The 17566-nt window shown below is 43.8% G+C and overlaps 1 protein-coding gene across 1 annotated transcript in view; it reads left to right on the forward strand.

Annotated features, from left to right (window-relative positions):
• The first annotated feature begins 12688 nt into the window (after positions 1–12688).
• The window catches only part of LOC111258931 (glutamate receptor ionotropic, kainate 2), a 296132-nt gene continuing 291254 nt past the window's right edge, over positions 12689–17566 (forward strand). Inside the window, exon 1 of the mRNA XM_022830528.2 lies at positions 12689–14020. Coding sequence (XP_022686263.1) covers positions 13837–14020 — 184 coding nt within the window. The 5' untranslated portion in view covers positions 12689–13836. The remainder of the gene's footprint in view (positions 14021–17566) is intronic.

Below are 17566 nucleotides of genomic sequence, written 5' to 3' on the forward strand. Positions count from 1 at the left end.
TGTGTTTCAATAGAAGCACAATAACACAGCTTCACAAATCACTCGTAACGATGTCAAAAGTGAAGACTCTTCAAGATCTTCAAACAAACACATACGCATAGCGTACAACCTCATTGTTAGAATTCGCAAGTATATAACAAGAAAAAATAAGCCTAAAATTGTTTACAACATGATGCCTGCCATCTCACAGACGATATTTTATAGCAGTTACGTCCTTGATCATCTCCCGTACCATTTCCACAAACACCACAAGGTCACAGCAGTTGCAATAAATGATGAAAAATCTGTAGATTTGGGCGTATATATATATATGTAAATATAATCAATCTTGCTCTACAGGGATTATCCTTGCTAGAGCAAGTTCTGAGAGAAAGATCCATTAGGACAAACATTAGATTTCCACTTAGTATTACAAACTTTAGCTGAATTTTACAGCGGCCTCAACAAGCCGAACAGCTTTTCTTGGGCAACGTAAGCACACGTTTCCCATTACAGGTTGTTGTTTGCTAATTTATGACGCAAGTAGCCAACGCACGCGTTATACCGAGGGTCCTTTATTCGGACTCTCTTCTATGCTATTGTACATCGTAGCTGAATCTGCCGCCAGAATCCTGTTGATCGTGTCGCGAGCATATCGCCTCGTCCGGTTCAGTGGAGCCAAACAAGAAAAGCAGAGAATAGCTACTGAGAAAGATAAGTTATTCAAAGTTGAGATCTTTCCCACGCTGACGTCCCCAAAGGTAATCAGTCCAAAACTTCTTATCGCTTTTGCTCGATTTTTCGGTGAGCACTCGGCACCGTTCAATTCGATGTCCCAACATGGACTCGCTAGGAGTTGCGGCTTACGGCCTGAGTCTTCTTCTATTCTTCACTTTAATAGATAGTTCATCAGTCGTTGAACCAGTGGAAGCAGTCAACGAAAACTGCAAACAAGAACGCACGCAGAGGTAGCCATCTGATATGCGATACATTTAACAGAACATAGCTTGTAGCTTAACAGTATAACACCAATTGAGACCCGATCATTCTAGACTACAGGCCTTTCACTGGAGAAAGGACTTGATATGTCAAAGCCGAGCAGGATATCAACCCAATTACATACAGCTATATTCAGATATTTTTGTAATATTTGCGATATATCCAATGACGACTTACTAACTAAGCTAAAGTAAGTTGAAAACTTCAGCTTCCCAAGGCAAGCAAAAAATAACCGTAATAAGAAAAATTCTAAACTGCTACACAAAGTCGTAGTTAAATAAATTTCAGTGTGTTGACGTTTTATTATCTAATGCACAAATAATGCATGACAACACACTGAAATAGCACTTTTTGTCTAAGGGGACCAAAACAAATGTCGTAGTGAGAAAAATTTATTTAGAATTAGTTTTCGATATTTTTAATTCTTTAAAATATTGATAAAAAAAAAAACAAAAAAACTTGGCAGTTCCTTTTTTTGCCCTAGTTCTAACGAAATTATCGGACGCGAGAAAAAATTGTATTAGAAATAGCTACAATTTTGAATAATCACTATGTCACAACTATAAAGTTTAGCTCCGACCGAAATGTGTGCAAGTTACGTTAACAGAGTTATATTGAACATCAGAAGTTGGAAGTGAACTTACAGATTTAGAAACGGAGTAATCCATGTCACAGGTCCTGTGTTATATATACATACGTACATATAAAAACAGGCTACGACATTTAAATTGGTGTGTTTGTTTATCACGACCGGCAAGCGTTCATTAGCGTTATCAAGCGTTTATTAGTTTCTATCACAACAAAGTAACAGATTCGCCAATATCTCGTTGTTTTTCAATGAAAATATGCAATCATTCATGTTCTTTGCGCTGAATGAATCAACAATAAATTGAACAATACATTCAATTTTTGCCCGAGGTCGACAGTCTGTTTTATTACCAGCTTTCATACGGTACATGAAAAATTTGAGGAATATTTTTATGACCCGAACTAAAAGATCATCAATAGGTTTTATATCTAAAATGGGCATCAAAAGTGAGTTAAAAAAAAGAGCTATTTCTGATACAGTGGGATATTTGATAGAGAAATTAACGGCTTCGCAGAAGAGGAGGACATGAACTGTTGATTAACTCGTCGAAAGAAGCTTCAACGGTTAACCCTTTTTATGACCTTCTTCACTTTGGGCACTTTTGAGATTTTTGACCTGCTATCAGCCCTAAATTTAATTTCGCAATAAATATGTAGCCTGTTTAAGTTATACCTAAAAAAGTGTATACCTAGTAATGTCGCTTGACGCACGGTTACCATCAGAGGGTTACTTGCGGTCACAAAAAAAACAGGATATTTTGAAAATGACTAATAAGTGGTGTAAATCTCGAATCGCACCTGTAACCACGGTAATTGATGATTTCATTAAGCACCTATGAATCTCTCCCCTTTTGTTGGCCATTTTAAGATGAAATTGAAAAAAAAACACATTAATGGCTTACGTATGACTCTGAAAAACCTCTGAGGAGCAACATTCGCTCTCCAAAAAATTTGTCGTCAGTAAATTGCAGCTTGATGTAATGAAGTAGTAATCTCTTCCTCTTACAAAACCTGTAGGTCTCATCTCCTTTTCTGCGGTACACATGATACTCCACTGGGTCCGACGACGCTCCTCATAGAGAAAAACTAAGCTCTGAATTTCTCCTACAGTTAGATACATAAACCCCTGTACATACACAAGTATATATACGAAATTTACCTGTCCTTTAGTGTTCTACTCGCTCAGGCGTACGGGCTCAACAACGAGTTTTTATGAAAGGTATTAGACTGCTTGCTTTTTAAATTAGCAAAGGTATACTCGATTTAGAGAACGCATTCATTAAATCCGATGATATTGATTAAGTTTTGACTGCGTGGATGTTAGCTTGGGCCACAAATATGTGCGGGTTTATGAAGGGTGTGCGTATGTCCCATAAATGAAGGCATAATTGTGCGACGTTAGAAAGTTACGTTTGCTCTAGCTTTCACTGGTAGAATACGAATTCAACGTTAATAGTCTGACAATCTCAATATTTTCTAGCTGACTGGTTGAATGAGGTACCGAACGTTATTTCCTCGAACTTTTTGATGAGCATTTACTCGCGTTACTTCAGATTTAAGCTGTTCTTACTGGTTATCGTTTCCTCTACCTGATCACTCCTATATTTTGTGCCCTGCTGTAATAGGAATGCGATGCTTTCCCTGTCTGGGATATGAACAAGGTGTGCAGCGACTTTAACTAGAGTCGTCTGCAGAATGCTGCTAGGACTTTGTAGATTGATTCTCTTCAGTGCATGACAATAACACGAAGACTGAGCATAAAGTAGGTAATTTTTTGAAATCATTTCTAGATCACCCGCCCTCGGCTATACAATATTCTGAGTACCATTTACATACGCTTTTGCTGGGCTTGCCTACTGCTTAAAGTATACTGATTTATCGACTACCCTAATGCTAGCAGACTACGATATATCGATGTTTATGAAGAAAGCAAAAGTAGGCGAGAAATTTATGCCGGTGCCAGCGAGAACGCAAACACATTTCTAAACAACTACGCTAGACAAAGCTTAAACGCAGCCGTTTTTGTGCCCTTATCGCTTGTGCTATCCTGCAAAGGAATAGGACTAACACGAGCATACGATAAGATTCGGCAAAAGATACGATATAAGACAACCGCAGACATTTATTGTAATAAGTCGGCATTACAAAATGATATTTCGAAGTATTCTTTTTCGAGGTAATTCCACGAAGTGCATTGCAGCATTTAGGCAGTTAATATCCACATCAGTACAGCAGAGTTATTTCGAAAAAAATGGCGGTCGCTTCAACTGCTAAGTCTCTGCATCAATGAGATAAAAGTTGCTGCTTTGATTTCTACCAGTAACACACAATTAATGGTGGATTTGTCGAAGTAAAAAAAGAACGAATGTCCTATTAGAAGATTAATCAATAAATCAATACGTTCAATTATTAAAATGGGTCCCGAAATCGTCATCTAAATTTTCTTACTTGTCCGTATTATACCGGAAAAATGTACACATGGTATTATAAATTTCCCTTACGTACAGTCAGTCCGTTTTCAGGGCTAAATAACAAAATGCAGCCGTTGAACTGACAAAATATTGGCCTGATACAAAGAGCTTCACGTATGAAGATCATCTTCACACATTAAGGTCATTGCAATATCTCATCAATAAATATACACCGTCAAAAATCAACGTTTCAATTTGTATCTATTTGCTAGGATACACTGTTTAGAGCGCATATAAAGCTGCAAATACTGGAATATAATGCTTCAGTATCTTTCAATTTTCCAATAGAAAAAAATGTTACTCATATATGTATTATGTAAATATCTGCTGGACCAAAATGAGTTTAATTTTAACTACCTAAACATGTAAACGTTCTAAAGCAAATTCGCGTAACTCATCAAATTTACTTTATTATATGTTAACTACGTAAAACTTATCAAGGATAGGTACTATGCGTACAGTCACTGTATACAATTATCATACATCACTAAAATATCATGGAAAATAGCCGACACCATACGATCACTTGCGGCTGACAGTGGTTCATAGCTTAATAACACGTGATTCCTTTTATGTCAGCGGTAGCGCTGGACACGGTAAGGGGTCAACTCCAACTATGTTTACGAATTCGTTTTCGATCAACGAATACATTGGAGCTTTCTATAAACGCAACGATCCTACTAGGCTCAATTTCACTTAGTTCTAGTAAGTTAACGGTTTTTCGCTACGAAAAAAATTCAACTACTTAATGTAAAGGTTTTTCACCGACGACACATACTACGGAGCTGAAATCGTCAAACGTACGTGAAGTTCTCCAATAAGAAATTTGCACTTTATAGATAATTATCAGTGCTCTCGCCACGTTAAACAGCTTCTCGAACTTATACCAAGTGTATTACCAAGTTGTCATATAATGTAACGCGGCATATTGGATTAAAATAAAATAATAAAGAAGTTAGGGAAAAAAAATCCCCAAGCAGGACCATTAACTACAAACACACGTACATACATTGTATTCGCTACAATTCCCTAGATCAACACCTGTTTTTATTGTTCGTTGTCTACGGTGTTCGAAAGCACAATGGAATACAACGACGTACTGAGCTTAGCTTGACGCAGAATAGCTAAGGCTATAAAGTAATGCTTATGGCATTTACGAAATAACGGGAGTTTTGAAAAAAAAATCGACTATTTGTCTACTAGATGGCGCTTAAGTTTCACTTCTCAAGCAATATAATTTACGCCAGTTCGGCGTTTATACCATTTAAAAGATGTCGCAATAACAAATTAGGTAAATAAATCAGGTAAAAATCAGTGAATTTTCGGAAGAAATTCACCGTATTTTACAATTTCATTACTATACAAGGGCAAATGCTGTCAAGGGCCATACAGATAGCTCTGCGATTTATAGATGTCTTAAGATGCGTAATTAGAAAAAACGGCCTAAAAGTATGGTTCTGTCGTTTTAGTTCTGGAAATTTCAGTACGAAAAATGCCCCTGGTACTAGTCAAGCAGGTGTGGAAAAAGTTGATGGAATTATTGCGAAATCTGAGCAAGACCGACAAATGACCAGCCATAATATCGCCAAGAAACCAAACGTCTACCATTGGGTAGTTTAAGACTATTTGAAGAATTAAGCTCGGTACAAACAGGCTTTATGCTTGATCATGTTTACCTCTACAGCACTTCACAAATACACAACGAAATCAAGCATTTCTAAAGCGGTTGATCGCGGGTAAGGCAACAAAAAAAAAAATAGGTACTGTGTTATTATGTATGGTAGGATTAAAAAACAATTGTGCGTTGTGAGTTATTGCGGCCTGGTAGAACGATCGATTCGGACCTCTACTGTCAATAACTAATAAGACGATAAGAAGTCATATAAAATAACCGATCGGTAAAAATGGACGGAAGAAGCGTCTTCTTCCATCATCACAATGCCAGGCCACATATATTTTTAGCTAGTCCGGAAAGATAGAGGGAACTTGGATGGGAAGTTTGCTTGTAGTCTAATATTTGCACGATCAGACTGCCATCAGTTTCGATCTCTGTAGGACTCCTGCAATTCGCTTTTCACGGAAAAATGCAAAAATTGCCTGTCACAATTTTTCACCAAAAATCCTCAAAATTTCTAGTGTGACGGGACTGTAATACTATTGGCAAAATCATCGATGAAAATGACGTCTATTTAATTTAATCACTCCGTTTAAAAATATATACAATATTTGCTTGAATTTTAATTTATATTTTTTCGACATATCATTGGCGTACGAAGGCTAGTAGAGTAACGCTCTTCAGCCTGGAAGATCCAAATGCATTGATAAAAACGCAGGTGCCAACAAAGGCACAAGCAATCGAATAGCGGTGATTATTATTACAAAACTGGGAAAACGCTCAAGATCTCCCCCAGAGAGGCGCTTCAAACATCTCTTGCTCTATTACGCTGACATTATTTGCATAGAATCAGTCTTCCCTATTTTATTTCAGTGTGTCCATTATAAATGAGCTGATTTGTCTAGAGCACTGCACACTCAGCAGCCGTAGGCCTATTGCGTAGTTTCCTGACTACTACGACGATGATGGCCCTAGTAGAAAACAAACTCTAGCTTGCCGATGCGTTTGTTGTCGATTGTTGCAATGAGTTGAAAGCAACTGCGAACCCCAATGGCAAACTGTGACAAGATCATTAAAGAAACGTGTATGAACGCAATAATACTTAGCATAATTATATAGAATAATCTTAAAATAAACAATTATATAATCTTAATAGCTTATAGAAAGTTATTAAACTCACTTCCTTAACAATAATTTTATTCAAACGTCTTACGCCGCTCAAGGTATTCAGCCCTTATAACTTCAATGTTATCTTTCGTTTATTTTACCGCATGCCTTTAGACTGGTGTAATGCCATTGCCTAAAACCGAGTTTTACGCAGCCATTCATAACTGAACTCTCAGACGTCTTGAGTCTATGTGTGAAATGTTTCCATTCAAATGAAAATGGACTCTGCTGCATTAAGTGGGAATTGTAACGATCTAAAACAGAGGTGGTAACGACCAGCGTAATGTGGGTAGCAACTGCTGTGGCCTCTGGGCGGCCGTCCGGCCCAGCCGACTACCTGAAACACGATGAAGTTTTTGAACCGTCTTCGAGAGTACGAACAGTTCTATATTTCACAGGGCATTAACATAAACAGTTCTATACCAACCGACAGGTTTCGCAAGCAGAAAAGGCGAATCTCTTAAACTGATGACGAATCGAGCTCCGTCGACGACTCTGACCAACTCGATTGTCTAAAAGTTTCACGAGACGATTAAATATTGGCAACGAGCGGAGGTGTGAGGGGGAGGACGAAAAAAATCACCCGACCACGATTGCCCAGCCCCCTTTTATACGCAAGGCATTATACAGAGATGAGCCCTTAAATCATCCGGGTCAGCGAGTACACTGCGGAGACTGTCAATTCCAACGACGCTCTGTGGCTGCCTCGGCCCACACCTGTCTCGCTATCGAAATCTAATTCGCAAACGATGTAGATATCCTCTGCCGGACAGAAGACAGGTCATGGCTGACAACGCTACAATTCTTAGCGGCGAGTTGTGCTATCTCGTTGTTAAACAACCGTCGCATCCTTTATAGTAACCAAATCAATGCCTGCCTTATGGTTTGATCTCTATGCTCTCGTGCTGCCTGCTGTCCGCCAGATAATTTATAGGGTCATGCGGAACTCATAGGAACTAGACGTTTCCCACAGAAAGGTAAGACAAACAGCTGATTTTGTTTGATCCTAGTGAATCGTGTGTTACCTCTTCCCATCGTGTCAGCTGGAGCTAAAACCGACAGTGAGAGATAGTTAGTGGTATAAAGAAAACTACGTCCGATGCTGGGTTTGACTGAATGAGAATGACAGCCACACTGATCTGCTAATTTCTCTCTACTGACTTACAGCTGTACGTTTTTTCACTTATTATCGATGATCGACAGTTACTTAAAAGAAGGGTGGCCTCCCATTTCTTACTTTTTGTCTCGCTTGTTACCTTTGTATGGACCTCTACCATATCAGCCTCATATATCGCAACGCAAAGGGTACGAGCATTGCACTATCTAATTCGCTGGTTCATTGTAGTACAGTTGCCCGTTGAATCGGTTCGCTCTGCTTCGAGCCGCTGTGAACAGTTAACTAGCTGGCTAGCAGTCTGGACAGGAAAGTGTTAGCAACTCTGCATGACGAGGGCGTGGGGCCTGGTCACTGCTAACAGCCAGGGAGTCCAAAGAGATAGGGCCTGCTGCATGCCCCTGTGTGCTGCACTGGCCGCAGCAGTGGCCTGCCGCCTGCTTTGCCTTCCCACAGGAGTGTCGGCTTTCTGGCGGGTCCAACAGTGAAGCCTGCCTTTCAAGTAAGGGCCTGACATTTGGCTAGTCAGCTATCGGTAGTACGCATGCGCGTTGGATAGTACGCGACCGGCAGACAGAGGATCGTCGGTGGTTGGGAGGTCGGCGTGTTCGACTGGGCGGCTGCTGGTAGTGGCTGTTCGGGATGCTCGGGATGCCTAACCAAGAAACGGACCAACGAACGGAGGGACACACGCACAGTCCGCACAATTGGGTCAGTCGTTGTCTGCCCTGGATAGTGTCCTTTCGGGGGAGAGGACACGATTGGGTGTGAGAATGTGGTGGAGGTGGAAATAGCGGCAAGAGGAAAGGGCAGGGCCCTTAAGATGACGAGGCCCGAATTGCGCGAGGGCCCAGGTAGGTGGCGCTTGTGCAGCATCCTCATCCCGGGCTTCAAACGGTCGGAGCATCAGCCAACGTCGCAGCCCGCCACGGCCAGAGCTCACCGGCCCCAGAGAGCCACGTTTCGGCTAAACCGACCGCCTGACCGCTCGCCCGGCGTAGCCAGTTCGGCTTGCCGTTGCCGTCCAGCCCTGTGAGTCTAGTCTCGCCGTGGTGTCGTCGTGAGTGATGTCGGAGCGGCTGGCCCCACTGCCCGCGCCCGCAGCCTCGGCCATCTGCTCCCGAGGCTCTCGCCATCGCCCCAGCCGTCCCCGTAACGACACCTGGCAGCGCCGCGCGCGATCACAGCAAATCGCAGCCGGACTTGCAGCCCCCGACGCAGCAGCAGCAGCAACAACAACAACTCGCTGCCGTATAGGAGCTTAGCGGCCTATCATCAGGGTCGGCACGCTACTACCATTACCACGCGACAGGTCTGTTCACCAGCCTTAGGTTGTAGGTCTACCAGTTATAGGCTGTTCGTGCGGTGTGTGCCTAACGGTGTCGCGTTGCTGAGGTCCTCCGAGTGGGCTAAAAAGCTGAAATCGGCCACAGTCGGTCCCCAACACGCAGGCGAGTCGGTGCAAACGGAGCGGTGGCCGGTCCAAACGCGGACTTGGCGGCTGCGTCAGCAGGTCAACATAAAAAACAAGCTACTTTTACTACTTCTTATATCACCAAAAAACAACCATTATTACAAGAAATCACCAATATAGACGCAACCAATAGACATAAAAAAGCTACCAGCTAACAAGCAACAACATTGGCGGCAGCAGCAGCAACAGGACGAACGTAAACGACAACAGCTAAAAATAAAGTAGCAGGAACAACAACAACGACGACGACGACGACGACGACGACGACGACAACAGCAACAACAACAACAACAACAACAAAAACAACAATAACAATAGCGACAATTTGTACAATAGTATGATCCACAACGACAGACAAAAAATAAGTCCGTGCCGACAGTTCTACCCCAGTACGAATTCGTATAGTAATACAAATACCCCAACGATTAGTGCAATTGCATCTATTGGCAACGCCACTTTATTGGCAAGAAAATCGATCTTTGGTGAGAAATCGTTGCAGGAATACCCGACGTCGATTATATGTGTCGAGTGCGATCAGTCTCATGTGTTGAAGACGTATAGCAACCAAAACGATACCAAAAGTCAAGGTAGCAACACGCGTTGCCGCCGTCAGCTACGACAAGAATCGAGCAAGGGGGCAAAGAACAAGTAGAAGTGGACCGACAAGGGCATTAACGCCAACATTAACAGCAACAGGATCTGTAACAGAAAGGAGGGCGACGATCACAGTAAGAAAGCAGCAGCAGCAGCAGAAATAATCGCAGCAGCAGTCGCAGCAGGCAGACAACAAAAGTGGCAACACGAGCAGCAAAAGAAAAAACAAGGTAGCTGTATACGTCAATAACGGCGCGAGTAAATGAAGACAAAACAGAAACACCTGTAATAACAACAACAGTAGTAGTAGTAGTAGTAGCAGCAGCCATAGTAGAAGAAAAACGCGACGGTGCCAACGTTCGAGTCGAATGACTGTGTATTTTGTTTATTAGTGGTAAATTGCTGTTTCTACGATTCGTAGTGTGGTGGGGCTGTTGCTCCTTCGTTCCTGTTCAAATTGGGAATTTTTCTTTTGATACCGTCGCTGGCAAGCATTCGAAAGTGTCGTTCATTTTTGCTCGCCGGGTGTCACATGTGGTCACCGCAGGCGGTGATGTGCTGTATTCCGTAAAGCAGCTGTTCACGTAAGTACGCCGTCGAACGGTGTGGCAGCTGAGACGCGGGTCGATTGCTGTCGCTCTTTCTTTGTCTATTGACCACTGCCGCAACACAGCGGACACCACTGGGGGCCAACAACGTGTCGAGGGCAGCACAGATGCCTGGTAGCACTTAGGACACGTATATTCGCAGGACACCCGTCTGTGTCCACGATTCGGTTCTATCCAGATTAGCCACTGCTCTGCCAAACATATTAAGAGAACTGCCGACATCGTCGTCGCCGCCGCCAACGGCATCGTAGCTGCCTGCCGCGTCACCCTCGCTGCTGCTGCTGTTTCTCCTCCTTTCTTTTACCGTTCAAGCCCAGTACTGCTACGACGGTTAGCACAGCCTAAAAGGCCAACAGAATCGCTTATGTCCGGCTGAGCCTGTAGGTCCTAAATAGTCTTTTGTTTTTTAGTCGGTCAGTCTCGGTGAGTGAGTGAGTGAGTGAGTGAGTGAGCGAGTGAGTGAGTGTGTCCTAGTGGTCGACGGCCCCTCTCGCTTGGCCCGGAACGTTGATTCTTCGCTGCTCTTCTCAGTTCCTCTAATTCTTCCTTTTTTGTTTTTTGTCCTTCCTGCTGTTCTACGCCTGTTCAACTCATTGGTCGTCTTCTAGTCTGGCGTCCCGGGAAGAGTTTTTCTGGTTCGAAGACTGCCTACACGACTGTTGAGTTCTCTACGACTGCTACTATCGTTTTGCGCTGCGTTTACTCTGCTCATCGTAGAGTTGAATTTTACTTAGTTTCTTGGCCAGCTCGTAAACGTTGAATATTCGTTCCTATCCTCAATCAATTGATACTACATTTGATTGTGTTCAGTTGCTGCCAAGAACCCGCCCGTTCAGCCTACCTAAGAAGGCCCGCAGGAAAATTAACAACAACAAAAAAAAAGAGAAAAAAAGTAAGTAAGCTATAGAGCATTGTACATGAAAGCAAACCAGCCTGTCGCCGTCGCCGCCGCCGCCGTCAACATCAGCTGCAACAATTACAAGTACGATAGGCAGCAAAACTAGCCGACGTATTCGAACGACCTGGACTTTCGCAAAACGGATAGAAAAGGGCTTCTGGCCAGTTAAACTCGACGTATGTATCGGCGTGCACGTGGTTCCAGCGAAGCAGCTGTCGTCGGACGATGGATCAACCAGGACCGACTATAATAAGTGCAGTGGCTAGAAGAGGTCAACTACCATGTAGCTAACAGCCTCAATTGAGTTACTCATTATGAACTCTAGCGGATGAAGCCGAAGGCGTGGCGTCACACCGAAAACGTCACGACGGCCTTTTCTTCGCCTTTATACTGTTGTCGATCAAATGCAGTTGTTGAACTACTCTGTCCGTTTCAATAAAGTTGCGTTTTAACAACGCGGCCATTTAAAGCAAGAAGAACTGTTCGACTCTGCCCTTACAAGTCACTCGCGCGTGGCTCAGACCTGTCTTTTGTTGTTTACCATCGACGTCAATCTGTTCGTGATTGTTGTGTACAGTGCACTGTTAAAAGCAGTAGTAATGTTCCGTTGTGTTCCTCGTCGATGACGATTATTAATCATATATGTTACATAGTTGATATATCATTTCGTGACCTATTCTAAAAGTACGCTACTCCACTGGCGGGGAAGGAGCTAGGGCAAAACGAGACAGGAAAGGAAGCATGGTTAACAAAAGTCCTTTGCACCGGCCATTCGTGGCAGAAGATAGGCTGATGCAGCATAAGAAATGACAGCGGAAGCAGAGCTCAATGTAATGCGCCACTTCATTGCCATTACAACTCTATAATTGCGGATCAGATCACTTTCAACTATCGTCATCGTCATCATCGGCATCAGCATCATTCGAATACCAATTCCACTACAGACAGGAAGGGAGGAACTATTGCTTACCTAGGAACATACATATACTGCTGCTAACTATATATCGACTATATATCGACATATAGACACAAATACTTTGCACATCGTGGTAGTGGTGGTGGTGGTGGTGGAGGTGGTGGAGGTGGTGGTGGTGGTGGGGTGGTGGTGGGGTGGTGGAGGTGGTGGTGGAGGTGGTGGTGGCGGTGGTGGAGGTGGTGGTGGCGGTGGTGGTGGCGGCGGTGGTGGAGGTGGTGGTGGTGGTGGTGATGATGTTAATGATGATGGTGATGGTGATCGTAGTGAGCCAGCCGCAGAAGAAGTGCAGGAAAAGGAAGACAACGGTGTGTGTAGCATTCGCTCCGTCTGTGTGTGATTGTGTGCGCGCGTGAGTGTTTTCATGTAGATGTCCGGTGACAATAGCTGTTGCTAATTTGATAACTTCTACTACGACACTTTACTATACGTCAACCTGATTTGGAACTCACCAAGTAAACGACCCTCACAAAGAAGCGCCAGCGAAACCAACCACAGCGGCCGCAGCAACCAGAGATAACGACTGCCCTGGCGGGGACGTCCTGGCTGCGCTCTGTCGACGACAACGACAGTCAGAAGATAAAAAATCAATAAGGACGGCTATTCGGCAACGCTAAATGGTATAAAAAAGGATCCCGATGCCTGACAAACGCTCAAACTTGGGCTTCGCGATGTCACTGACACGAAGACACGAGTACGTCTGGCGATTATCTACGTGAATAGTTTGATTACGTTAGCTCAAACGGCGTGCCCAATCGCGGACCGGAGAGTCGTGCAGATTCAGCTTAGCCATCCATAACAGAAGCTAAGAACAATACGCAAAACAAGTAATATGGCTTAATCGAGTTACCAATCCATCAACGAATCGATTTGGCTGGAACAGCTATACATCGATTGATTTTGAGTCCATAGTGAGCCGACGATACAAATAATCTTTCTGATGATTCTTGAATTGGAAAACGAGCCGCCGACAAGACTTTTGGGATCCTGATGCAGCCAGGAATTGAGGCCGTGAGTCGAGTCCGCTAGCAGTTGCAGGAAGAGCAAACAAAGACAAGGACGCGTCACACACCAGCGCACGGCATGAACACGTCCTCTGTCGCTGAATTTCAAACTGCCAGTCGCTGAGTTACAACGTCAGCGACCTTACTAGGCTCACGGACCATAAGCTTTGAAAACTTCTCCGCCGTGTGGTAGCCGTGGTGGAACGGCGAACGCTAAACGCCGCTAGAATTACCATCGTCATCGAGGACGACGAAGTTTATTCGGTTGTCGCCTGCAAGCCTAGCGGCTGCCGCCATCGCTATTTTTGGTGCTGCGCAAATCCCTGTTGAACCCCTTGTTCTTCCGGGGATCATGTTATTCCTGATAGGCACTCAGCTGAGCAGGAGTCGGCCACCGTCTACCAGGCCAAGCCCGCAAAGTCGAACTGGCAACAGCAGCGCTGACTGGGCCGATTCGCGGCGTCTCTTCGTCTATTCCAGCCTTCTCCTTCTCTTCGTCACGAGATGCGCGGCTCTCCCGCCCGTCATCAATGTCGGTAAGTGTTACCCAAAGTTTTTTCAAATACCTATATCCGACTAACATAACTGTTCCCAATATACTCGCCTTCTTATCTACCTACCGCCTTAAACATATATATACACATAGAAACACACAGATACAGAAACGTCCAAGTACACACGTAGCCTATACATAGATGCGACACTCAAGCAAAACTATCTGTCTCTGGCTTTATCTAGACCGATTCCTGGCGTTTGCTTCTAGCGGCTGTCGACTCGCGACCCTCAGTCGCTATCACCAGCTTCCATCATTAGATAAAACGAACGAACGGAAGAGATTGAGCGGGTTTTTATGAAAACCCAGGGTCTTTTTTCCTAACGGATGTTGTTTCACGTATAGGAAACGCACACAAAGGTATGAAAAGTCCTGCTAAGATACTGCTAGTAGTGAACGAAACACTGAGCGATGAGCGTGTCCCCATCATGGTTCCGGAACTGACATGTCTGCCTACTAAACCTAAGACCATGTGCGGGAATGATCTACAACGTTGGGTGTGAGGAGGGCATTAACGCAATGCTTTTGATAACGCTAAGTTACACTAAATAAAGATGGCAATTTTGCCAGTTCGGTGTATGTACGTACTTGCTGTCAATTTGCTCAGCATGTCATATAAAAAACGAAAGATAGACATTGAATAGGTGTTTTCTTATCGGAAACACACATCGTACAAAAACCTAGCACACCAACTTTCCTTTGAAAACATAAGTGCTGATCTGATCTAAACGTTGGGTATTTTAGTTGTACATATTAGTCTGATAGAGGACATAAACGAATTTTCTCGAATAATCAAAAAACAAGCCTTCCTTGTTTTGACTTTCTACATTGAGGAAAACGCTTATCCTATCATGCATTTGCTGATTAAAAGGTTTGAATAGCTACTGCAGTGCTCGATAATATCAATAGGGCTAGTAATATTCGCTACTTTTGGGCGAGTCCTAGTCCCAGAATCGCATACCTTCAGAACAAGCCGCTTGAAATGCCTGCGAGCTCTAAGCCAAGGTACGAGTTTTAAAAGTGCTCGAATTCGACCCCCAAACATGTCTAACAATTAACTAATCCACTATAGAAAAACAATCACAACCGAGATTTTTCGAAATTGATCTTTGATTCTTGAACTTGAATTGTCTAATCTTCAATGCATAAAAGAAACTAACAGCGCCTTTGTCTCGCGTTCGAACGTTGTATAGAAAGAATAATTTATAAAGTGGCATCGAAATGCTCAGACTTTACTTTGCACTGGTAAAATATATATTAATATATTATTTATTTATATATATACATTAATAGATGTACGTATGTCTATATGTATACCATATTATTACTGGTGCACATTTCTGCTGGTATATACCCAAATTGGTATTGATGACCTAACCTAACCTAACCAATCGTGCTAGAAACATGAAACTGATACTTTTCCATTAGTTTTCGCGTATCACAAAAGCGTTAATCAATCCATTAAAGCAAACGGTTTCCTAACAGAAACTAGCTCAAGCAAATTTCCGACATTCGAGAGTTATCGAAAAGCTTGAGCATCAAGGGGCATGCACTGGGCTAGACGGAGCGGCACCTCCTTCTTGAATCACATACCTATTTTGTATATAAAGGTCGATCTCTGTCTCAGCACTTCCTTAATCTGTCGGACCACATCCATAACACACGCACGCTTAGTAAACATCTAGATGTATTGGCCGATCTGCCATGACAGCCTATTTAAGCTGATGACCAGAACCATAAAGTGTCTTGTGTCTCTGCCTCAGGTTCTGTTTTACGAACAGGGATCTGCGTATTGATGTGCGCGTGTTAGAGATATTTTTACATATTTATACATATTTCTTGATTATATAAACATGAACACATAACCCGTTCATCGAGTCAGTATCATTGGAAGGGCTACTGGGCAGACAGGTTAACGACCACATCTTTTCAACGACTTTCTTGCGTTCCCTTTTTTTTTCGGGTTCGATCGACATTGGTTATACAGCCGCGGGCAGTGCCCTCTTTTTCGCTAACCGATATTCTACTGCACAATCTTGCACTGAGCCGACCACTGCAGCTTTTTCGTCTTCTCTCCTGTCTTCGGACCGTAAAAACGGGACTTTTAACCTCGCAATTTTTATCGAGGCCATATCCCGGCTATAAACCCATACGATGGTCTGGCCGTCACCTAGTAGCCGCTACGAGGGAAGCGGACAGCGCGCTTACCGCCGCTCCGTTCCTCCGATCTTTGTCTTGTTTTCTTTGTATGTGGGCAGTTCTTGGTCCTTCTCCTAACCCAATCTGGCTTCCTTTTAGATTACCAGTATTATGCTTCTAGCAGCCTCACAAAAGCTTCCGCACGGATCGGTTCATCCCACTCAGCCAACCTGTTTCTTGTAGCGAAGCTTTTCCACGCGGCTTCTGGGCCTCGAGTCTCAGGGATGTCGGATTTCTGGCTGTTTTAGCGGCCGTCATTTGCGTTGTCGTTGTCAGTTGAGTCGTGCGTAAGACAATCTTCGAAAAGCCGTTCCCGATTACGCCGTTCTCCTCTTCCTAGCTACTACTACCATTCAGTTGTTCGACTTTCTGCGAAACTCTCTGTTTGCGCACCTTATGTCCTTGTTGGTGCCGCCGTCGCCGCTGCCGTTGCTTCGGCTAGCGCACGCAGAAAAAATCGCTACTATTTTTTTCATCTATATGATACTCCTTTTATTTCTTTTTTTCTGTCTCACCTTCCTCTCACTCACTTTTGATTCATATCAGCGGGTCTAGCGCATTAGAAATATAGGAGCAGTAGTATTCCACTAGTTGCCTTCGCTATTGCTGTTCATCGTTCATCGTTCACTTATCCTCAATTTTTCTCCGTACCGTCATGTCCTTCTATGTCATCCAGTTGCAGCAATCCGCTTCTCTGCCTTTCCTAAGTCGGTATCCCACCTGCGCTAGTTGGTTCCCACGCTTTTTCTATCTCGGCTGCCGCAGTTTCCGCCACCATTTTAGTACAGGCCGGCCTGCACGTACACATGTCTGCTTATCTTTCTGTATTTTCGGTCTATAGTCGTAGCTTTGTGACATGCACGCACGTTTCAGCTCCGTAGGTCCCGCACACCTAGTCGTCTGTCCGCCAGCAGCAGCAGCAGCACCGACATGTTTTTTCCCTGCGGCCTTTACCTTACCTAACCTTATGCTCGGCCTTATGTCCTTTCGTGCCTTAGACGTTCCTCTCGGCAGACACGCACAGACACGTCTGTAGAGACAAACTAGCCATGCTTGCGTTTGTCGTAGGTTGCACCATTTACGGTTCCACCTGGTACGGCTGGAAACATCTGTTAACAATCCGGCGGCTGTTGCTTAGAAAAGCCGTTCTTTCATTGGTGTGGCCTCTCGGAATCGTACCAGCATGGCATCTATTTATGTGGACCAAAGTCTTGTAAGCTTCTTTTTTTTTTAAACCCACTTTATTCCTCACAATACAGTCGTGAGAACTATGCGCAAACATGCTTGGTGGGTCGCCAAGCGACTTCAGTCGAGTACACCCTTACATGCG

Source organism: Varroa jacobsoni, unplaced genomic scaffold (assembly GCF_002532875.2).
Source record: "Varroa jacobsoni isolate VJ856 unplaced genomic scaffold, vjacob_1.0 scaffold_26, whole genome shotgun sequence".
NCBI classification, from domain to species: domain Eukaryota; kingdom Metazoa; phylum Arthropoda; class Arachnida; order Mesostigmata; family Varroidae; genus Varroa; species Varroa jacobsoni.